Source organism: Doryrhamphus excisus, chromosome 15 (assembly GCF_030265055.1).
Source record: "Doryrhamphus excisus isolate RoL2022-K1 chromosome 15, RoL_Dexc_1.0, whole genome shotgun sequence".
Taxonomy (NCBI): Eukaryota; Metazoa; Chordata; class Actinopteri; order Syngnathiformes; family Syngnathidae; genus Doryrhamphus; species Doryrhamphus excisus.
Window position 1 is genome coordinate 1,007,520 of NC_080480.1, and position 23,037 is coordinate 1,030,556.

General features: G+C 44.7%; 1 protein-coding gene across 1 annotated transcript; it reads left to right on the plus strand.

The window, feature by feature from the left end:
• The first annotated feature begins 456 nt into the window (after positions 1-456).
• nherf1b (NHERF family PDZ scaffold protein 1b) lies at positions 457-22,911 on the plus strand. The gene is made up of 6 exons (XM_058050070.1): positions 457-1,331; positions 16,441-16,611; positions 18,359-18,512; positions 19,632-19,675; positions 21,120-21,230; positions 21,310-22,911. The coding sequence occupies exons 1-6, from the start codon at positions 756-758 to the stop codon at positions 21,445-21,447; spliced, it is 1,194 nt and encodes a 397-aa protein (XP_057906053.1). The 5' UTR covers positions 457-755; the 3' UTR covers positions 21,448-22,911.
• The last annotated feature ends 126 nt before the right edge of the window (positions 22,912-23,037 follow it).

The window sequence follows — 23,037 nt, forward strand, 5'->3', positions numbered from 1 at the left end:
TATTTATATATTATTATTATTAATTTTATTATTATTTTATTTTTATTATTTTAAATTATTATATTTTATTATTTACTCCGTATTTACTGAAACATGGCAGCAGAACTCTAAATAATCCAACAAAATATCTTCAGATATGGTAAACTATGAAGTAACATCTCAGTTTTATTGTGAAATTCACATTTAAAAAGCGCCTCGTGTGCCACTAATGGTCCCTGGGCCAGATGTTGGACACCACTGCTCTCACGTTCTACACTTAACTATTCGTGGTTCTTATGGCAGTTTCATATCATAAATATTTGTAGTGTTTAAATATATTTTTGAGTTAATATTCATATGTCATACCATAATATATACAAATAACGCAGATGCGGTATTTGCTGTGCTTCGGGTGTACCTAATGAAGTGACTTTCCCGTCAGGATGTACTAGTTGAGGCTTAGGCTACTTTGCATGAAGAGACCAGCTGGGCTGGTCCGTGAACGCACCTCCCTCTTCCTGAGTGGACTTTCTACCAGCGTCGAGGAGAGAGTCTGTTGACCGAGGACCGAGGACTGAGTTTTGGACCGGGACCTTCGCTCCGCTACGCTACGCATGCAGGTCACAGGCAGGACCACGACCCCGTTCAGACTTTGAACCCGTCACGAGTGGAAGTGAGCTCGGGTATTTGTTCGAAGGGCTCGCACTTCTCCGAAGCATCCCAGCGGGTCTCGTCTCGTCTTTTCCACGGCTATCGAGCAACAGGTTGAGCCGACCATGCCGAGTCCAAGCCAGTACCCGCGGCCCCGGCTCTGCACGCTGGAGAAAGGCGACAACGGGTACGGCTTCCACCTCCACGGCGAGAAGGGCAAGACGGGCCAGTTCATTCGGCTGGTGGAGCCCGACAGCCCGGCCGAAGCCTCGGGGCTCCTGGCCGGGGACCGCCTGGTCTTCGTCAACGGGGAGGACGTGGAGAACGAGAGCCACCAGCAGGTCGTGAGCCGGATACGAGCCGCCTCGGGCCGCCTGGAGCTCATCGTGGTGGACCCGGACACGGAGCAGCTGCTCAAGAAACACGACATCAAGTGTTTGAAGGAGTACGTCGACGAGGGGCTCCCGTTCCCTTTCCGGGACGAGGTGGGCGCGCGGGAAGAGGAGCGGCCGGACGAGGAGGACGCCGACCGGGAGGACGAGGAGGTCGGGGGGACGGAAAACGGGGATGAGCGGCGCGGCGAGGAGATCCGGGCGGAGGAGGAGCGCGGTGGGACGTCCGGGGAGAGCACGCCGGTACCGGACAGTAACGGGGAGCTTGACGGGGACGTCGGGAGGAAGCTGAGCATCGGTTCGGACAAGGTGAGCTTGTTCGGGGAATACGCGTAATCTTTTTGGTACTTCTACTTAAACGCCATACTTGTCATTTTCCACTTCCGGGGAGGTTTATACAGCCAAATATTAGTAAATATATAAATGTAATTATATTGTCAACAACGTCACTGCGAACTAGAGGTTGTGTTGATCCAGGCTGTGTTGCCTAAACAGTGTACCTAATGTTGTGACCTTTGGGGAGAGCAACACTTAGGTGGAAAAGTCTCAGGTGGCATTTAAGAACCAACCCTGCAAATTGGATTAAATGCTGAGAGTATAGCTTCTAACTATAGTGAGCTGCACCCCCACCCTGGCTGGAAAGGGGGGGGGGGCAGAGGACAAACAACCCAGGGTTCAGGTCAGGGGAACAGAACCGTCCACTTCCTCCTTTCCAGGATTTGGAAGTCATGTAAGCGTTATCACAGTTGTAGGATTCATGTTGTTATGGCCGCCATGTATAGAAAGAAATATTTAAAAACGTGTACTAGCTGTTTAGTTCCCTGAAATGAATCCTCTGTTTGGGCTATTGCTTTCTCCCTGCACAGTGGCCACTTGTTGCTGCCTCTGCTCTTGTTTGTCTTGTTCCCACGCTGTGTGTGTGTGTGTGTGTGTGTGTGTGTGTGTGTGTGTGTGTGTGTGAGGTTGTGAACTCGGCACCAGGGTTCATTAAAAAGCAGTAGAGGGAAACATCTCGGTCCACGGTGGAACATCTGTCTCACTCCGCACGGTGGATGTTTACCCCCCAGGTTATGTCTGGAGCTGCTGTGGGGGGGCCGTCATCATCGGGGCGGGTGGACTCCAAACTAATAATAATAATAACCATTTTAAGATGTTTCTGGTAGGAAGCATCCATTTTGTGTAGTTCCATAACCGTCCTATTAATGAGCCTGGTAAGATATGATAAAATATGTATTATTATTATAATATTAAGTCTTTATTCATCCCTCAGTGGGGAAAGTTGCATCGCACAGCAGTAAGAGAACAATCAGTTAAGCAGTACAAAATACACAATATAAAAAATAAACAAGTATTAACAAATTAACAATTTTCCCAGAGTTGTATACAAATACAGTTTGCAAGATAATATAATAATAATACGAGATGAAATATATGACCAGTGTATACACTATGAGATCTTGCTAGTGGGTTAAATATGAGGAATTATGAAAATACTGCACTTAGAACTTAATATACTGCACTTATAACTTAATATATTGCACTTATATCGTTAATATTGCACTATCTGGATTTTAATAGTGAGAAAAAACGTGTTAATGTCAGCATGGCTGATATGTTATAACAATCTGATATAATATATGTATATATATTTGTTATATATGATATAACAATCAGTCGGACCATAGTAACAATACCTGGTACTCACAGTATAAGTACCTGTTACCTCAACCAACTTATGGCTAGATTAATAATAATATTATGATAATAAATAAAGCATGAATCCTGCATATGTAATTAGTTGCTAATCCAAATTAGCATTATTAAGCATTCTTGTTGTTGAATGTTTTTTATCTTAGTATCGTTTTGGCCGCCATGACACCCTACAGGTGTACCCGACGTTGGGGCCGATGCGTCATTCCTGAACCCTCCCACACAACAGCTTGGGGGTGATGGGCGCCGTTCGCCAACCACACTTTCTCCACGCCGTCGTTGCAACGACAACCGAAACACATTTTTAGAACATGCAAATGGATGATTCATGCAACAGGAAGTAGTATGCCTGATATTGCTTATGCTTGCCATAAGTGTATTTTTAATAAAGTAGACCACTTAATTTGTCACTAATGTGAATGTTGTGTTAATAATTATACACGCAATCAGCTCCGGAAACGTCTTCATAAATATATTGAAATTAGTTACGCAACTGCTAGAGTACACTCGCCGGTAATAGTACTATAGTAATAGTAATAATAGTAATATATTTACTACCTGGTAGACAAGCAAGTAAAGGATCTTTGCACCCAAAGTATTTTGTGATGACGACTAGAGCGGGTCTTTTCATTTCCATCGCCCGCTGGCACCCTACCTGCGTGCCTCACTGCCGCCCACATACATCAGCATTACCATGGCAACCATGCAGGATTCTCCTCGGCTTCCGGAGAGGGCGTTGCGTCGCTCTTTGAACTTTTCTGTGTGGCTGTAAAGGCGGTGCAAGGATGTCGGTGTGACACCGGCCGGGCCGCGGGTATTGGGGGCGCAGGAATGCCGGGCAGGATGTTGGAAGAAAATTCCCACAACATTGGTGTAGGAAGATCGGATGATCTGTGTGGCGTGGAGATCAAGTGTTTTATCTGCGGCGTTCGGCCGTCTGCACGGCGCCCGGAGAGTAAACACAGGAAGAAGCAAACAAGCTAGCCTGGTAGTGTTCAAGTGTAAGTGTGAATGTGGGAGAAAATAACGTCTTAGCCTTAGCCTATTTGTTATTGCTACAACTTTACACACACTTTACTTATGTCAAATTACCAGGGGGCGCTTTATGATCAATATTTGCTCTCGGTATGACAAGAAGTTTTACTACAGTAGTTCCTTGCTTCACGTTCCACGCCTACTAGCCAAAGGCCAAAATACGGCCATAAAAACGACTATTTCGGAAGGCACTGAATGCAACTCAATAGTTACCAATGTCACATTTGTGTCTCCCAACATCTGTGGTGCGTTCAAGGGCTTCATCTAATGGAGTTTATAGTTTGTAGTACTGCACAAAATCATGCTGGGAGGTGTTTCTAATATTTTGACTTCAATGCGGTTCTGTTGCATTCAAATCTGATTGATTTCATGACCTCTAAGAGGTCAAATCTAAGATTTCATGACGATAAATGGCAATTTCCCGCCACCAGCGGTTTATTCACCACACATGCACTTAGTATTCGAAACAGCAATGGCGAGTGTTTGTCTGCCTGCTGCTGTGGCTTTTTGAGTTGAGTCTCGGCCTTCTATGGACTGCGGAACATTTCCTGCCATTGTAGGTGGACCGGTACCCCACCTTGTCTTCTTGGGCCTCCCTCTCCGACCTCTCTCCGAGTATTTGCTGCCGTCAAACTCTGATAAAAGGCTAAACTAGACTAATAATTGTATTAATAATATAAACAATATAATATTATTAATTATTGTCATTGATAATATTAACTAATAATAATAATAATAATAATAAATTAAAAATAATTATTAATATTAATATTAATAATTAATAATACTATTGAAGTAAAAATAATTATTAATATTAATAATATTAATTAATAATAATACTAAATAAAAATAATTATTAATATTAATAATTAATAATAATATTAAACTAAAAATAATTATTAATATTAATAATATTAATTAATAATAATACTAAATAAAAACAATTATTAATATTAATAATATTAATTAATAATAATACTAAATAAAAATAGTTATTAATATTAAGAATTAATAATAATATTAAATTAAAAATAATTATTAATATTAATAATATTAATTAATAATAATACTAAATAAAAATAATTATTAAATAACAATAATAATCATCATTATTATTATTATAATACATTTAATTCATAACACACTTTATATCAAATAAATAATCTCAAAGTGCACATATAGCAGATTGCATGACACTTTTACATGTAAAACGTGTGTAAAATATACGTGTAAAATTGACCGTTACGTGTAAAATATTATATAGTCTGCCCCCCCCCCCCCCCCCTCAATGTTGTTAAATCAATGCGGCCCACAAGTCAAAACGTTTGCCCACCCCTGGGCTAACTCCACTAGATGAAGTAGAAAGTGTGTGAATGCAGTACAACCTGTACAGCATCGATGAATATATTTCAGTTCAAACGTCCTGACTTGTGATATTTGCAGTCGGCCGATAGCGGACCGATTGTGCGCCGGAGATAAAGCAGCAAAGGCGGAGACTCCAGTACACATAAACCAATAAAAGACCAGTGATACTGGTTAAATATTAGGCGCCTTCTCAATCAGGGTTCAAAGTAAACAGTCCAGCTGATGCTGTGTATCAACCGTGGCGGGTATTGTTCACAATCTGGCTCGTGTGTTCTTTGGGCGTGGCCGCGCGTACCACTTTGTACCACGTATGCGCCTTTCTATACGCTTTCACGTGCGCGTTATAGCATTCATTGTCTCGCCACTGAAAAGATTTCTCATTATTTATGAGAAAGTATGCTAGGTAGTAGGAAGCCATGGTGTACTATTAGCTTATTTAGAGTACAGTCGTCCGTCGTATATCGCTGTGGGGACATACTAACAGACGGCCACCGCTAGTTGGCATCTCCATTTACGTCTTCTACAACATGCCACAAATGTACCACTACCACACTGGTCGGGAGGATAACTTTTTGCCAGTTATTTGGACAATAATGATTAATTCCCAGAGACTAGTGAGTCTATTTTGGCAACTGTTTATTTAACTCTTGCAGCTATCGCCATCTCTCATGCAGATACGCCATCTCCAGCAAGAAGGAAGCATATTTGAGCACGTTAGTGGATGTTAAACATTTGCTAGGTAGTAGGAAGCCGTGGTGTGCTATTAGCTTATTTAGAGTACAGTCGTCCCTCGTATATCGCTGTGGGGACATACTAACAGACGGCCACCGCTGGTTATCATCTCCATTTACGTCTTCTACAACATGGCACAAATGTACCACTACCACACTGGTCGGGAGGATAACTTTTTGCCAGTTATTTGGACAATAATGATTAATTCCCAGAGATTAGTGAGTCTATTCTGTCAACTGGTTATTTAACTCTTGCAGATATCGCCATCAGATATGGGGGGGGGGGGGGGGGGGGGGGGGCTGAACTGTTGGTTACAATTTATCACAAATGCAAATCATAACGCTCCGTGTGGCGAATACGTCTTTGTGACGCCATTCCCAACAACGGCCTCACTGTGCTGTCCGAGTCCAAGGTCGCCGTGAACCTGGGCCTCGTGTCCATGTGTGTGTGTGTGTGTGTGTGTGTGTGTCCGTGTGTGTGTGTGTTAGCGAGGCGGGGCTGTTTCTGGTGATAGCGATTGGGTCTCTACTGGACTGAGAGTCCACAATGCCACATTCCATTCTGCTAAAGGTTCACCACCCCCGGCCGGACAATAAGCGGGAGGGCCGCGCCCTGCCGGGGTTGGGGGTTGGGGGTGGGGGGGGGCGGACATGACTCTCCGTTCACCCTGAAATAGACTCACCCCTAATTGTCCTCGTCTCTTCCCAGCGTCCATCACAATGGACACTAGAGTCCGCTCCAGTAATACTACAAACGGAGGACGGCCAGGTGGATTGTGGGAAAATACGTCCCGGCTTTTAGCTTGACGGCTAGCGCTGTCGGCTGTTATTCTACTGAGTCTTTCTTTGCCAGCAGTACTAAAGTCCTGGTTGGGGTTAATTAGTCTGATGTCATTAATGATCACTTAGCCGCTCCTTTAGCGTTTCCACGTGTCTTTGTCACTTCATATCTGTCTTTATTGGTCATGCTAGCGATAGCTTGTGTGCTACCAATCCATTAGGATATATCTCTCAGATATATATGTAATAACACACCAAAAAATACAGAGGTATTGATTATTGTGTAGTGTAATTATATAAGGAAACTAACCAATTAGCAAGACCTCACTGGTTTTACGTTGTTGCTAATGTCCGTGAAAATAAATACGCTCGAGAATTTTTATTTTTGTTACATTTTTGTGTTTGTTAAAGCCCAATTTTCCCCACAAATCCTGTATGGGGGGGGGGAGGGGGGTGTCTGTGTAAGACGTGTCCTTGTTGACGTTTTCTCTCCAAGACTTTATTCTTGGAAGATGACGGCTGATTTCCCATTTTTGATGCTGTGTTTTTTTCGGAGGCGGGTCTGTGAGCCTGAAGGAGCCTGAAGGAGGAAGAGAGGAACTCTGAGGGAGCCGGGTCCGCAGGGGTGGGGGGTCGTGGACAGGAAGACTGGCTGAGGAGATAAAACTTGTTTGATTGCGTGGAGCTGTCAGTCAGCGTGGGGTCATGTGGATGAGTTTCAAAGAAGAACCATCTTCCAGGAATCAAGATTTGGTCTTATCAGAGTCTTTGCCCCCCCGTCTCCCCCCCCCCTTGCTGTGTTGATTGACATTGTTTGTCTATTTCAGTCCTTCTCCCCAAAGAATCTATTGTCATGGGAATCCTGCCTACAGTGTTGCTTTGCCGTCTTTTGTCCCGCTTGTCCCATCCTGGAATGGAAGCGGGGGGGACAGTAGGATGCTTTGTTTCCCTCCTCTGCCTGCTTCCCAGCTGGTTCAATGGACCCGCTTGAAATCCAACACCCCCGTCCCGCTCGGGAGAGTGGTGCGCTCCGTGCACTCAGGAGCACAAAACGTGCACTGTGGTGGTTAAAAAGGGGAGCCACTTCACAATGGGGGGGGGGGGGGGCATCAAACATTGATTAAGTTTGTCTGGGAGTTCGTTCGTCTGCGCCAAAAACGACACATGACAATCACAAGGCCCCGGAGGGCGCCCGATTGGTCCTGTCGCCCGGTAACCATGGTGCCGGGCCCGGTGGCACCGCGTGGTCCTTCTCTATGCTGATCAAAAGCCAAACTGGCGGGAGCGCCGCCCCCCCATTCGAGGAGCGGGGGGGTGAAAGAGGAGGAAAAAGCGATATGGAGACTTGAAAGAGCGACCAGCTGAGTGTGACAGCTTCGCTATCAAGGCGGCTTACCGTAGCAGCTGGCGGCTCGGAGGGAGGCCGCATCCACTCCCACGGTTCAGCTCTTTTTACTTTTTTTGGTTTTAGGAGTTGTGGGCCGGGCTGCCGTGAAAACGGACGGAGATGCTCTACATCAGGGGTCTCAAACTCAATTTACTTGGGGGCCACTGGAGCTAGGGTCTGGGTGAGACTGGGCCACATCAGGTTTTCCAAAAAAAAACAAAAAAAAAACGCATTTATTAAAAACAGAAAAATATACAAACTTTTTCAGTGCTTTGGTTCCAATTTTCTACAATAAAAGCGCTGATAAAACATTCCATTTATCTTAATTTTTATTTTTCTGCACAAAATAAGATGAAAAATAAACAAATCAAGAATAAAGAAAATCAATCAATCAGTAATAAATAAATATAATAATAATAATAAAAACGTAAGAAACCACATATAGTTGGCGGGTAGACAAATTATTTTATTTCACATTAAAATGAACAAAGCATTATTAGAGCCCTGTAGACATGACAAAACACGACTATAGTCACATTTATACTCTTTTTTTTTATTATTTACAACATATTGCGCAACTGCAGGGTCTCGAGACACATGCTAACTCGCAAACTAGAGCGCTAGCCACCTAAACGGTAGCCTTCAAGTTATTTCCTTTCAACTTAAATAGCCAAAAACTTACCACTTCCACACGGATAGGGAGGATAACTATTAACAGTTATTTAACCTTTAACATGAACATGAATCAAACGTAATATTTTTTTCTGGGTACATGATACCATACAGCATCCATATCAAACTTGCGCGGGGCCGCACTGACATTAAACTTTCATACCGAGGCGGGGGCCTCAAAGTAGTGTCCTGCGGGCCACATTTGGCCCGCGGGCCGCGTGTTTGAGACCACTGCTCTACACGGTGGGCACGGCGGGCCTGCGGTTCACACACAGTTGATCTCCACGTGCAGAGCAGCTAACAGATGATTATTATGCAGCTCTTTGGGTGTCAGCACGCATCCCATAATACTCCAATAATACTGTATGATCATTGCACTGGATACATAGTACCTTTACCGTTATTATGCCTTCCCCTAATTAGGACCCAAATGGGGAAAACTAATTGCTAGGTCAGATTCTCACCATAATTAAGCCTGTGCATCTGTCCTAATACAGGATCTTTTCAAAATGGTGGCATCTATAGAAGCTCAGCATAATGTCTGATTGCAGTTCTCCGAGCGAGACGGCGAGCGAGTGCGTATGAAGCCTGATGGCGTGAAGCTGTAGATGCCAGCTTCTAGCAGGACCAGCATCACATCCATGGCGGTGGTCTGCTGGTGTGTTTGGAGAACATTCACTGAGGCCTGCCATTGTTTTGGAATCATTGCTATTCAAAGCAACTTCTCAGTTTTTGCTGCCAAAGCCTTCCTAGAGGGACACTCATGGAGTCCACGGGGGCCATTTCATTAGGAACGCTTGCTGCACGGCCAAATACTAAGCCTTATTATTGTGTCGGGCTGCACGGTGGATGAATGGTTAGCGTGCAGACCTCACAGCTAGGAGACTGGAGTTCAATCCCACATTCGGCCATCTCTGTGTGGAGTTTGCACGTTCTCCTTGTGCATGCGTGGGTTTTCTCCGGGTAGGCTGACGTTATCGCAGCACCCCTGCTAGCACCAATGTGGCAATTTCATTCATTCATTCATCATATATATATGCATTTGGCATGCAATTGTCATTGTAAAACTATAAAATAGTTTTGTGTGTCTTGAAGAGATTATAAAGATTTCTAATATTTCTTTTGGGGCTGCACGGCGGACGAGTGTTTAGGAGGCATGCATGCGTGGGTTTTCTATGGGGACTCCGGTTTCCTCCCACATTCCAAAAACATGCTAGGTTAATTAGCGACTCCAAATTGTCCATAGGTTATGAATGTGAGTGTGAATGGTTGTTTGTCTATATGTGCCCTGTGATTGGCTGGCCACCAGTCCAGGGTGTACCCCGCCTCTCGCCCGAAGACAGCTGGGATAGGCTCCAGCACCACTGCGACCCTTGTGATAATAAGCGGTAGAAAATGAATATTATTGTGTATGGAAGTGAATACTACAGTACTTCCATGACTGTTCATTTCATATTATTAATTTTCCCCGATGTTCAGCCAGTAGAAAATGACAAATCAATGACTCAGCTGGAAAATGCGCTCAGTGGTGAGCTATAAACGGGGCAATATTCGAAGATATCACATTTACCTCAGTCTGCCAAGGACACGGTCATATTATTTTACATATTCCGATCATGGCGTTCATATTCAGTATACGTTTCTTCTCACGTGTACTGGATGTGTACACGTAATGAGTATAGTGCACGGCAGGGGCCCTCGCGTCATACGTTCCTTTCAACTGTCAATCTTCCTTAAAAGCAAGAAGATTACTAGCATTCCCCTTCTGGACCACAACTATGTGTTGTTGGCAGTTTTTGGTCGTATGACCTTGAAGATTTCGTGTTCCTGTGTTAAGTCAGAAAGAAAAACAGTAGCAGAAGGCACGTATGGATAACTGCTAGCACTGTTAGCTCAAAACAATAAAGGGCTAATCAGAATCAGAAATGGTTTATTGCCAGGTATAATCAAACATACTAGGAATTTGTTTTGGTGAAGTAGGTGCAGACACATCTATTAAAAAAATATGGAAATACAAAATGTACAGAATAAACAGTATAAATATATATACACAGTCTGTTTTTTGTTTGTTATTGCGGAAGTGCAGTCTGATTGTTTTTCCAACATGAAGTTAATTTGCGTCATTCTCATCCGTCACTCAGGTTAGTCGCTGCTAAGCAAACAAACAAAAATAAAACAGTAGTTCGGAATGCACGGTACGGCATCAGTCACATGGGAATGTGTTATTGTTCATAAATACTAGTCGCCGGTCAGCCGGTGCATCGTTTATGAAGGTCACATCTACAAAAGCTCAATGAGATGCCGATATTACGTTTAAGATTCCTAATATGGTGTCCCGACGCCAAGGTTGCACGTTGTTTTTGCCTCCTGCTGACAAAACAAACGGGCAGCGGCCTGTGACAACGTGCCCTCTATACGATAGCGAGCCGCAGATTAGAAGCAGATTAAGCAAATACGTGGCCGCTGCAGCCTTAATTGGATTACTCGTCCCGTCCAGAGGTTGTCTGATCTCAGTCAGGACGTGACCACGGCTTGTGTGCAAGACGCTCGCTAAACTGCAGCGTCCTTAGCGGCGCTTAGAGGCCATTTTGTGCGTACGGTAGATTTGGCTTTGATGTCAGGAAGTGGGTCCGAGCAGAGGAAGCATATTGAGAGAAGATGTGTCGACACTTCCTGTGTAACACTTCCCTCCTCCATCTTCAAACATTGCTCTTCTCGGAGGGATTTCACACACAGTACAGAAGTCGCTGGCATTGAAGTAAAAGTACTGCTGAGAGTACATGTACTAGTATATTTTCAGTGTACACTGAGCAAGTTAACTGATGCCCGCCATCTAGTGGAAGACAATGGAGTCGTTCTGCTTTCCATTAGAAGTCCATTGGGTTGGATTAGATCAGGGGTCTCAAACATGCGGCCCGCGGGCCAAATGCGGCCCGCAGGACACTAGTTTGAGGCCCCCGCCTTGATATGAAAATTTAATGTTAGTATGGATATGGATGCTGTATGGTATCATGTACCCAGAAAAAAATATTACGTTTGATTCATGTTCATGTTAAAGGTTAAATAACTGTTAATAGTTATCCTCCCTATCCGTGTGGAAGTGGTAAGTTTTTGGCTATTTAAGTTTAAAGGAAATAACTTGAAGGCTGGGCGGCACGGCGGTCTGGTGGTTAGTGCGCAGACCTCACAGCTAGGAGACCAGGGTTCAATTCCCACCCTTGGCCATCTCTGTGTGGAGTTTGCATGTTCTCCCCGTGCATGCGTGGGTTTTCTCCGGGTACTCCGGTTTCCTCCCACATTCCAAAAACATGCTAGGTTAATTGGCCACTCCAAATTGTCCATAGGTATGAATGTGAGTATGTCAGTGTGAATGGTTGTTTGTCTATATGTGCCCTGTGATTGGCTGGCGACCAGTCCAGGGTGTACCCCGCCTCTCGCCCGAAGACAGCTGGGATAGGCTCCAGCACCCCCCGCGACCCTCGTGAGGAAAAGCGGTAGAAAATGAATGAATGAATGAACTTGAAGGCTACCGTTTAGGTCGCTAGCTCTCTAGTTTGCGAGTTAGCATGTGTCTCGAGACCTTGCAGTTGCGCAATATGTTGTAAATAAAAAGAGTATAAATGTGACTATAGTCGTGTTTTATTGTTATTATTATATTTATTTATTTATTACTGATTGATTGATTTTCTTTATTCTTGATTTGTTTATTTATTTTTTTAATCTTATTTTGTGTAGAAAAATAAAAAGTAAGATTTAAGTTTTATCAGAGCTTTTATTGTAGAAAATCGAAACCAAAGCAAAGTTTATTCATTTTTCTGTTTTTAATAAATGCTTGTTTTTGTTTATTAAATGTTTTTTTTTTGGAAAACCTGATGCGGCCCAGTCTCGCCCCCAGACCCTAGCTCCAGTGGCCCCCAAGTAAATTGAGTCTGAGACCCCTGGATTAGATATTGCTGTGGGGTATTGTGGGTAATACCTGCGCCATGTTTGTGCTGTAGTGTTTGCCAGTAAAGGTAGCAGAAAGAATATCATCAAACCGAGCCCGCCGGGTGTCGATCTCTTGTGGTTTTGACTGACAGTTAGAGAGTTATTATTTGCCCAATAGTCTGCGGTGAAGTCACTGAAACCCGACCCGTAAAGGTCTCCCTTCACACATGCTTGGGGGCCCCGGGGACGTTGCGAGCTCAAACAAACATTCACAGAAGACGCCGTGTCCCAGGCCGTCTCAAACAGACGTTACATTGTCCTTGCAGGGAGGGAAGACTGCTTCACGGATCGTTCCCGTGTCCTCTCTTTGAGTCATGTGTCCTCTGTTTGAGTCCATCTGAACAAGCCGTGCGATGACACGGGCACGTTGTCGCCACGAGGCACACGGCGCACACGCCATCATCACCTCGATAAAGATACCGATGAGGATAACGAGCAGGCAGGCAGGGCCGAGTCAGCGTGTCCTCCTGGGACGCCTTCTTGTCTTGCGTGCTCGGCGAGTTCCACACATCACCGGCCTGCTCAGAGCTTCCACTCCTGGTTGATGCCAACCCGAAGTTGTCACCACTGTCGGAATCTTCCACAACCCTTATTGCTCTCTGTAGCTGTCAATCAAAGTAATGATGACAGATGTTGACTACGCTATAGGGATTCAAACCAAAATGTACTCTAACCAAATCCATTTTTACCAAAAGAAATATTCATTCATTAATTCATTGATTTTCTACCGCTTATCCTCACGCTGGAGCCTATCCCAGCTGTCCTCGGGCAAGAGGCGGGGTCCACCCTGGACTGGTGGCCAGCCAATCACAGGGCACATATAGACAAACAACCATTCACACTCACATTCATACCTATGGACAATTTGGAGTCGCTAATTAACCTAGCATGTTTTTGGAATGGGGGAGAAAACCCACGCATGCATGCCTGCGTGCTAACCACTTGTCCGCCGTGCAGCCCCAAAAGCAATATTGGAAATCTTAATAATCTCTTCAAGACACACAAAACTTTTTTTTATAGTTTTACGATGACAGTTGTACATGCAAAGAATACCAAATGCATATAAATGATGAATGAAAAGGAATAACTGCCACATTGGTGCTAGCAGGGGTGCTGCGATGATGTCAGCCTCCCTCTGGGCTCCTTTGTCTCCCTCTGGTGGACAGTGTAAGCATTGCAGCGCCATCCATTCATTTTCTATACCGCTTGCCTTCCAATGAAATGCTTTGCTTGGATGAAATGCATTATGGGAAAATGCTAAGTTGCTGTGTGATGACTTTTGCGTTTTGTAAGATGAGTAATGACCTTCAATTTCCAATTGTTGGACAAACTTGTGAGTTATGGTGGGGCTGCGGCTGGTCCTCACGGACTTGTCACGTTAGTAGAGTAGTCCAGGGAATGTCGTTGACGCTACCTGCCTTAGCTTATGTAGCGGAGACGTATTCCGGAGGTGTCGATGTCATCAGAAACTGCCATTCAGGCACGTTAAAGTGAACATTAACTGCAAGGAGATAGCAAAAGGCTGAACTTCATCACTTTTTCCGTGGGCGTTGCGTAAAAGCGCTGGTAGCCGTGCTCGAGGTGAAGGACGTGAAATCACAAGACGATGACGCTTGTGTAATGATTGACTTGCCCGATGAAAGTCCGCCTCTCTTATCAGCTGCACATCTCAGCACAAAACATGCTGAGCGCACGCCGGGATTCAACCAGGCTGGTGTGAAGATGAAGATGTCATTCAACCATGATGGCGGACGTGTGGAATGAAAGAGGACCAGAGAGAAAGTGAATGACTCGTATGAGATCATAGTCTCCATCTGGACGCCATTTTTATTTCACTCGCTTGTGCCTGCGCCTCCTCCTCATTCCCGGCGATCACGTTTAATGCTCCTCATGTTTTAGCCATCTTGCTCTCTCATTTTCCTCCACGACTTCATTCATTCATTTTCTACCGCTTAGGGTTGCTGGAGCCTATCCCAGATGTCTTCGGGTCAGAGGGTACACCCTGGACTGGTGGCTAGCCAATCACAGGGCACATATAGACAAACAACCATTCACACTCAACCTAGCATGTTTTTGGAATGGGGGAGTCCTCGGAGAAAACCCACGGGGAGAACATGCAAACTCCACACAGAGATGGCCGAGTGTGGAATTGAACTCGGGTCTCCTAGCTGTGAGGTCCGGGCGCTAACCACTTGTCCACCGAGCAGACCCTAAAGTCCTGCTCTAAAATGTTCCCATGCTTGGATACACATTGTTCCCAATTTTACCTCAGTTTGCTCCGTTTTTTTTTTTTTTTTTTTTTGGATGATTTAAAAATTGCGAAAAACGGAAATGAGGTGCAGTCCAATTCGTTTTTGTTGCCGTTTGGTTCCTACCAAGAAAAGTAAAGTTCACGATAAACGAGATTTGGTCTATGAGAACGAGACTAGGTGAGATTTTAAATTAAAAAACAACGTTACACGGGCGGCACGGTGGTCTAGGGGTTAGCGTGCAGACCTCACAGCTAGGAGACCAGGGTTCAATTCCACCCTCGGGCATCTCTGTGTGGAGTTTGCATGTTCTCCCCGTGCATGCGTGGGTTTTCTCCGGGTACTCCGGTTTCCTCCCACATTCCAAAAACATGCTAGGTTAATTGGCCACTCCAAATTGTCCATAGGTATGAATGTGAGTGTGAATGGTTGTTTGTCTATATGTGCCCTGTGATTGGCTGGCGACCAGTCCAGCCTTACGCCCGAAGACAGCTGGGATAGGCTCCAGCACCCCCCGCGACCCTCGTGAGGAAAATGAATGAATGAATGAACAACGTTACACTCTGTGTGTACGCTAACGGCCCCGCCTCCACCCCCCGAGATACAAGAACTGTATGACTAGAATGGAATCATTTGGTGAATTATTGCGCAACGGTACCAATCAATTTGATTAAGATGAATAAAGCTACAAGTGAAGCGGTTGCTAAGTAACCTTAATCTGACAGAAACCCGTCAACGGATGTGACATGTGACAGAAAAGGAGGAATCTCTTGCCGACATTTCTGTAGAAGGCTTCCTCATGATGAAGAGGGAGGCTGGGTTTAGACTGGGTCACCATGACTAAGATCACCCTGACCTCCGCCTGCTGGGCTCTGACACGCTTAGAACTTGTCCAACGTTCCGACCACTTCCATGCACAAGCTAGCAGCGTTCTCGGCTAAATAAAGAAACGGCATCAGCCGCCCAACGGAAGGGAGGTTGTGGGATTCAGGAGTTTTTTTTTCCTGGATGACAATAACTCTTCCTGCCATCCCGGAGAAGGACGAGGCGGTCAGAGGTCGGAGGTCAACGCCCAGATTCCATTGTCCTTGTTAGCTCCTGGAACAAGCAGGGCAGGAGACGATGCCGGAAGCGGTCCCTTCCTCAAGTGCCCCCCCGGCTTAAAGCTTCCTCCAATCACACGCTTCCATTCTCTGACACCAAGACCCACTTCCTTCCTGGGGGGAGCAGCTGAAGTCACGCCGGCTCAAAAGTCTTCTTCTTCTTTTCTTTTACGGAGGACTTTTAGAAACACCGCCGAGCGCATCAGCATGCGGCGACCTCCTTCATGTTCAACCTGGGCGCCATTTTCATGCTTAACGAGTCCATGGAGCTCTCCGTCATCTTTGTGCCTCTGGTTCTCCCCCAGCGGACTCCCGCGGTTGGGGACCTCACACAAAAGAGCGAGACGTTCTTGCATGCCAAGTGTATTGAAATGTGCTTTCTCTGCTCCTGGGTTGCAGGAGGCCATCCCTGAGCGGCGACCACGTCTCTGCGTGATCCAGCGCGAGGCCAACGGATACGGCTTCAACCTGCACAGCGAGCGGGCGCGGCCTGGCCAGTACATCAGAGCCGTGGATGAGGACTCCCCCGCGGAGCGGGCAGGCCTGCAGCCCAAAGACAGGATAGTCCAGGTACTTGTTGCTGCTCCATGCTGGTGTGTTTATGGGGTTTAAGTCCTCGTCCGCACGCTTTCGTTCAACACATAAATAATCCAGATCGCAGTCGCGCCGTCAAGTTTACATAACCGCACGGCAACGTGGCTCATAAATACTCATGAGAGTAATAACCGGGTGTGAGTGACCGGCAGAAAAAGGAACTTGGACACGTGGAGGGAAACGAAGTACAAGTTGGTACCCAAGTACCCGTTTGAACGATGAGTGGGTTTTTTACGTCATCCCAACTCCAGTTTGGGATTATTGGGCATGTTGTGAGATCATACACCCGTAATAAAAAGCCTGATCAAGGCTGGTGCTTGTGTGTCTCACAAAAATCTAGTGGCCAGCGTCTTTGAATGCATCATCTGATTGCCTTATTGTAGTTAGTTTAGTTATGTATACGCTTTAATGATATGTGCTTCAGTATGCATATGTTGTGATAGTAATAATAGGCTGTAGTCAACCGTGTTTGGCGGAGCGACAAGCTTGAATTTAAAACGTGTAGTGAAGCCTGCTTCTTTCTTTAATACCAATCTGTCCTCCGTGAAGTCTCGTTTCCTTCCTGATGTCCTGAAAACCCTTAAACGTAAAAACCGGCCTCTTCTCTTAAACGTAGATCCAAGTGAGGGAACCGACAATTTATCAGGGGTGGTCAAACTACAGCCCGTGGGTCACATCAGGCCCGCCAAGCGTCTTCATCCGGCCCACCAGGCATTTCGGAATGCCTTTAGCAATCTGTAGCTCGTACAAAAAAGCGACCCACAAAGCAACACAGCACATAAACACAACAGAACCTGCCCACTGCACCAAATTAATATTTATTAATATACCCATATATTCCTGCCGCAAGGCATGCAGGGTAACTTGTTGTACTCTCCACAAGGTTGTCAGAGAAGTAAACAAATAGGAGTGAACATACTATTGATACATGTTTTATTGTTCATTTTGTGTTTGCAGCTGGACTACCCAGCATGTCTTGCGGTAATTTGGAAATAACGGTTCAAAGTTATGTTATGTTTAGCGCTTAGTTGTTGTGAATCACCCACGTAGTCGTACTCGTTGATTTATGCGATACGGTAACTCGCTGTGGATATTGTTGTGTTTTTGTTTTGTTGCACCGTGAGCAAGTATGTTGTTTTGTTTGATGACCGCCTTTTTTAGAATGTATTTGATGAAGCCAATGCGGCCCGTGCGTCAAAAGGTTTGCTTTAAGACGTGGTTCAAGTGTTGGCTGCGTCGGGGGCCCCAGGTTGTAGCCTGCTAGCATCCTTTCAGGCCCGTAGTGTCACATCAGAGGCATCGACAGAGAATTCAATCAAATATGGATGAAGACAGAGACGTTGCGCTGATTAATCGTGGGTCGTGAGGGGGCTCCCGGCCCCCCCGAGGGCCCCCAGACAGCCGCACCACCCACTGAGGAGCGGGGCTTTGTGGGGAGCGGAGCGCCATTGTCGCTGCTATTACTGGCCGAGCCGCTATTGTCCGGCTTCCTCTGTGGGACCGGCTTAGACAAGCAGGCCCACCCTATGACGCAATCACACATTTCTCATGTTTTCCCATGGTGATTTCATCCCACAACACCCAGCAGGGCCTGAAGGGGGGGGGGGGCACCTCCTGGCATAAACAGGTCTGATTGCATTTGAACGTATGCTGCGGATTTCCTGACAAAGATAATATCGGTAAAAACGTCTTCTGTGGGAATCTGATTTTGCGTCCTCCTCAGGTGAACGGCGTGTCGGTGGAGGGCAAAACACACTCCGAGGTGGTGGCGACCATCAAAGCCGGCGGGGACGAGACCCGTCTGCTGGTGGTGGACCCGGAAGCCGACGCCTTCTTCAAGAGGTGCCGAGTGGCCCCCACTGCTGACCACCTGACCGGTGAGAAGACCACGCCCGCGTCGGAGAACGATTCCACTGAGTCATTCATCTCGTAATGTTTGACTGCCGCTTTATGGTCTCGCTTGTTGTTGGCCCGAAAACAGGACTTTTGGACTCTTGGTGGCTCCTAAAAGTCTTTCTGCAGGACTTCCTCTCTTTTCATTCGCCTCATATTTCTGTCCTGTCTCATTCTGCCAACAATCATAGACACACTGCAGTCATTTCCTGCCCCCCCGCGCCTCTAATCTAGCCTCTAGGGGGAGCCCTAGCACAGTCATGACACGTGTAGGTGGTGGTACTCTGCTCATGCCCCGTTGGCATAGCAACCCACGAGCAAAAGAAAGAAATGCATTCACTAGGGAAGACGCTGCGTCGTAAATAGATTGCAACGTCATCATTTCATATTCATATCAATAAATAAGCGGTCTTTCGTTAAAGCGGGACCGTTAAACCAGAGCGGGGCAAATGTTTCATAAACTTCTGGAGCGTTTCCATGACGACGACGGTCGCTCTCCAGTCTTTCATTAAAACGGCGGGGAAGGCATTCTCGCCAGGCGTTTCCCAGGTGACCAGATGCATTTCGCACGCTGCCCACTCGGTGGGCACCTGCCTGCTGACTCTTAACTGTACTGCCCTCTCACACACACACACACACACACACACACACACACACACACACTGGTCGGCCGGTTAGCACCTTTGTTTGGTTACCATGGAGCTCACTCTGAGTGGCCTCTCAGCCTTGGGCTGCACAGAGAAATGGAGAGGCTCCTTTCTGAGCCAAGACACACACACACACACATACACAATACACAATACACAATACACACACACAGACCAGCAGAGGACTCCAACCACAGATCAACACTGAAGGACCAGCTATTATCTCCTCTAATAGGCCATCATCAGCCGTGCCTGAGGGATGGAAGGTAAGGGGTGGATGAGCCGTCTGTGATGATGGGACACAACAGTCAACATCTCGTAGAAGATGAACCACGTGAGAACCGTGGATGGCGTGCTCATACGTGTGCAGTACAATAAAGTAGTAGTAGTAGTAGTACTAGTAGTGGTAAAATAAGCAATAGCATCACCATTGATAATGTTGTGTTCTCTCTCCAGGTCCGCTACCTGAGCCTGACGTCAATGGAGGAATGGAGGAGAAGGTAAGATCTGCTAATGACACGGAGCTGGCTTTTGTTCCTTGAATATGGCGGAGTAGCTGAGTTCCTCCCACTACAAGGAAGTCACGTTCAGTTATTAATGGCCAAAAACCTGGCGTCTTCCTGTCATTGTCTTACTTTGCACAGCACGCCACAGAAGCCTCCACCCTATGCTCTCCGTTGCGAGTGTACGTGTGGACGTGTATGAAAACCTTTAAAAATCATTTTACACTGATATTTGAAAGATATTATTGTTATTCATAAAATATTTATTAAAAATATATTTATTATATATTTTAGCTAAAATTTGAAATATGTTTAAAATATTTTTTAATGAATTTTTAAATATTTTGTAATTTTTTAATGACTTTTAATCATAAGAATGCTGTACAAAACAACATTGTAGTCTAGAATTTTTAAAGTTATCTAAATGTGGGGAAAATACTAATATTATATTTATTTATTTATTATTTTTATTATATATTTTATTTATTTATTTATTATATTTATTATTTTTTAACCTGTTTCACGCAGTAGAATTTTGTTAGCAACACTGTAATGTAAATATAAACATATATTTATATATTCTAATAATATATAACACAATAAGGACGACATTAGTGTTAAATCCTGCTCAAACATGCACACTCCGAGTGAATAGTTTAAAATATGCCTGAAGTATGCAACTGCTAGTTTATGTGCAGCAGCAGCGAAGGCCCACCCGGTTGCGTAACACTTGCTGATTCAAAAGCTCAGCAGGTCAGCTCTCAGGTGGACTGTGTAGACTCTAGATAGGCGGTGGGGGTGGTTGGAGTTAAAGATTCTTGGAGTTGGAGGTGAGTTTTACATGAGCTGCCGTCGTCATATCAGCTCATTCTGGAAGACGACTGTGGTCAAAGAGCATAAAAAGCATAGTTTCATGCACCGTGGTGATGTTTTTTCCTCTAATAAATCCCAAATTGAAGCTCACAGATGGTTTAAATTACACCCCCACACTAATTAAAGTAGGAAATACCACATTCCATGCTAGCTAAACACTGTAATTTTCACACTTTGATGTGTTTATGTACTTTTTTTCCCCTTTGGCATCATTGTATTTTTAATAGAGGCCTCATATGTAAAAAATAAAACAGCCAATTCATAATAGCGTCACAAGTACATGGCTGCCCTCGTGTGGTTGTGCCTGGTACTCCACCGATGCTTTTAAATGCTATGTACGTACAACCTTTAAAATATTCATTTATTTTTTCCGCTTATCCTTTAAAATCGGTCGCGGGCACTTGAAATATTGCTTTTAAAAATAATTTTTTAAAAGAATATGAAGTATCCTTCATCTGTGACAGCTTTTTAACAGGATCTCCTATAGAAAAAATGTAAAATATGATTTTTTTTGTGTATATTTTTCCAACAAATCCAGTAAATTGAAATTGCTGCTTTGTGTTGCTAGGTAAACGGAAGAGGGGCCGAGAGAGACTCCAAGCTGTCCGTCAGCCCTTCTCCATCCAACACCTCATCCAACGCCTCACTCACCACCCCGACCACAAGCACCCCTCCTGAGGTACGTGACAAGAAACGTCCATCTTCCAGTGTACCGTATGGAAGACCTGTAAAGAACCCGGTTTCGCTTTCTCCTCCAGGGCGTCGTGCCGGAGGCCATCCCAGCTCTGAACATGAGCCTGCAGCAGGTCAAAGAGCTGGCCCACCAGAAACGCTCCAATAAGAGAGCCCCGCCCATGGACTGGACCAAGAAAAATGAACTCTTCAGCAACCTATAGGGCCTTCAGGTCATGTGACACGAGACAGCATTTTTACAACCACCAGAAAAGACACTTTTTAAGAGAAATCCTGTGTTATGAAAGTCGTATTCTATATTCCACATCGTTGTAATGTGCTACTAACCATCGAGGACAACTGGATTGTGTTGAATGCCTGTGTGTGTGTGCGTTTGTATGTATGTGTGTGTGTGTGTGTATGTATGTGTGTGTGTGTGTGTGTGTGTGTATGTTTATGTGTGTTCTTCAACACCCACTCACCTGACAATCAGCTTCTCATGTATCATTTAGTTTTAGAAGATAATCAGTAAGAGTGGATCAAAAGTCTTAAATTCATTTCTGTACTCTCGTTAACAATTTGTGTCGAAACTTAGAACTAATTACGGCAAATTGGTGATATATTTGCCCCAAAAAAGTGAGTCTCTAATAGGGTAAATGTCATTGCTGTCCTCCCGGGATGGGTTTTTAACTGGTGAAAACAGGCACTGATAGCTTTAAACACAATCATTTTAAGCGGGGCTTCACTTATCATGTATGTATATATCTTATATCATGTATATTTTTACATTTTTGATCGAATCGACCAGGAAGTGATCAGCTCAAGCCTCTCATCGTTTAGTCTGTGAACGACACGACTCAAAGTGAAATAATACTTTTGTGGGTGAATTGCCAGACTAAGCGTTCCTTTCTCCAAATGTCATTCCCAGATCATGTCTGTCGAAAAGAATGTTTGCGCTTCTCCGATATTGAGATTATTTTCCAAATGAATGGCTGTGTAAGCAGTGAGCAAAGATTCTCTATTGTAATAAAGCATTATTCTGTCACCGTGTCGTCTCTTTACTCAAACTCAAATCCACCGGGGGCCGCTGGAGGTGGAGTCTGGGTGGGGAGTCAAGTATTCCGTCCCGGAGTCACATTTCAACCAGCCTGACTCAGGGTGTCATAAAAGACATAATGCGATAAGCATCACAGCAACAGGTAGATAACACAATCACAGGGCAACTACTCACTCATACGAGTGGAGGATAAAACAGTCATCCCTCATTTATGGCGGTTAATTGCTAACATAGACCATAAAAAGCTGCTTACGACCTACTAAATGTGGTTTATTAGAGCCCTCTAAACATGAAATAATACCCCTATAGTCGACTTTACACTCATATTACATTACCCAATGTAGTAGACATTTGTTTCTTTTGCTTTTTCCTGATTACGGAGTCGCCACAACGGATCTTTTTGATCCGCATAGTGATTTTTGGCTTGAATCCTTTATATTCCGGATGCCCTTCCTGACAAACAGAAAATACGCCATTTAGGACTTAAGACTTGTATACAGGTGGAGTTTTTTTTTTGTTGTTGTTGTTGTGAAACCCCATTTAAAATGAATTATACAGTTATACAATTATAAATAACCGCTATGTCGCGGTTCGAATATCACTCCCTCACTACATGCTGTTTCACAAATAATAATTAATTAATCAATGATCACTGTTTAGTGGTTGAATATGGCCTAATGTTAGTCAAAAATATTTGAAGACAAGTTATATATATATATTTAGTATTCTGCTAACGACACATGAGTAATTTTGACGG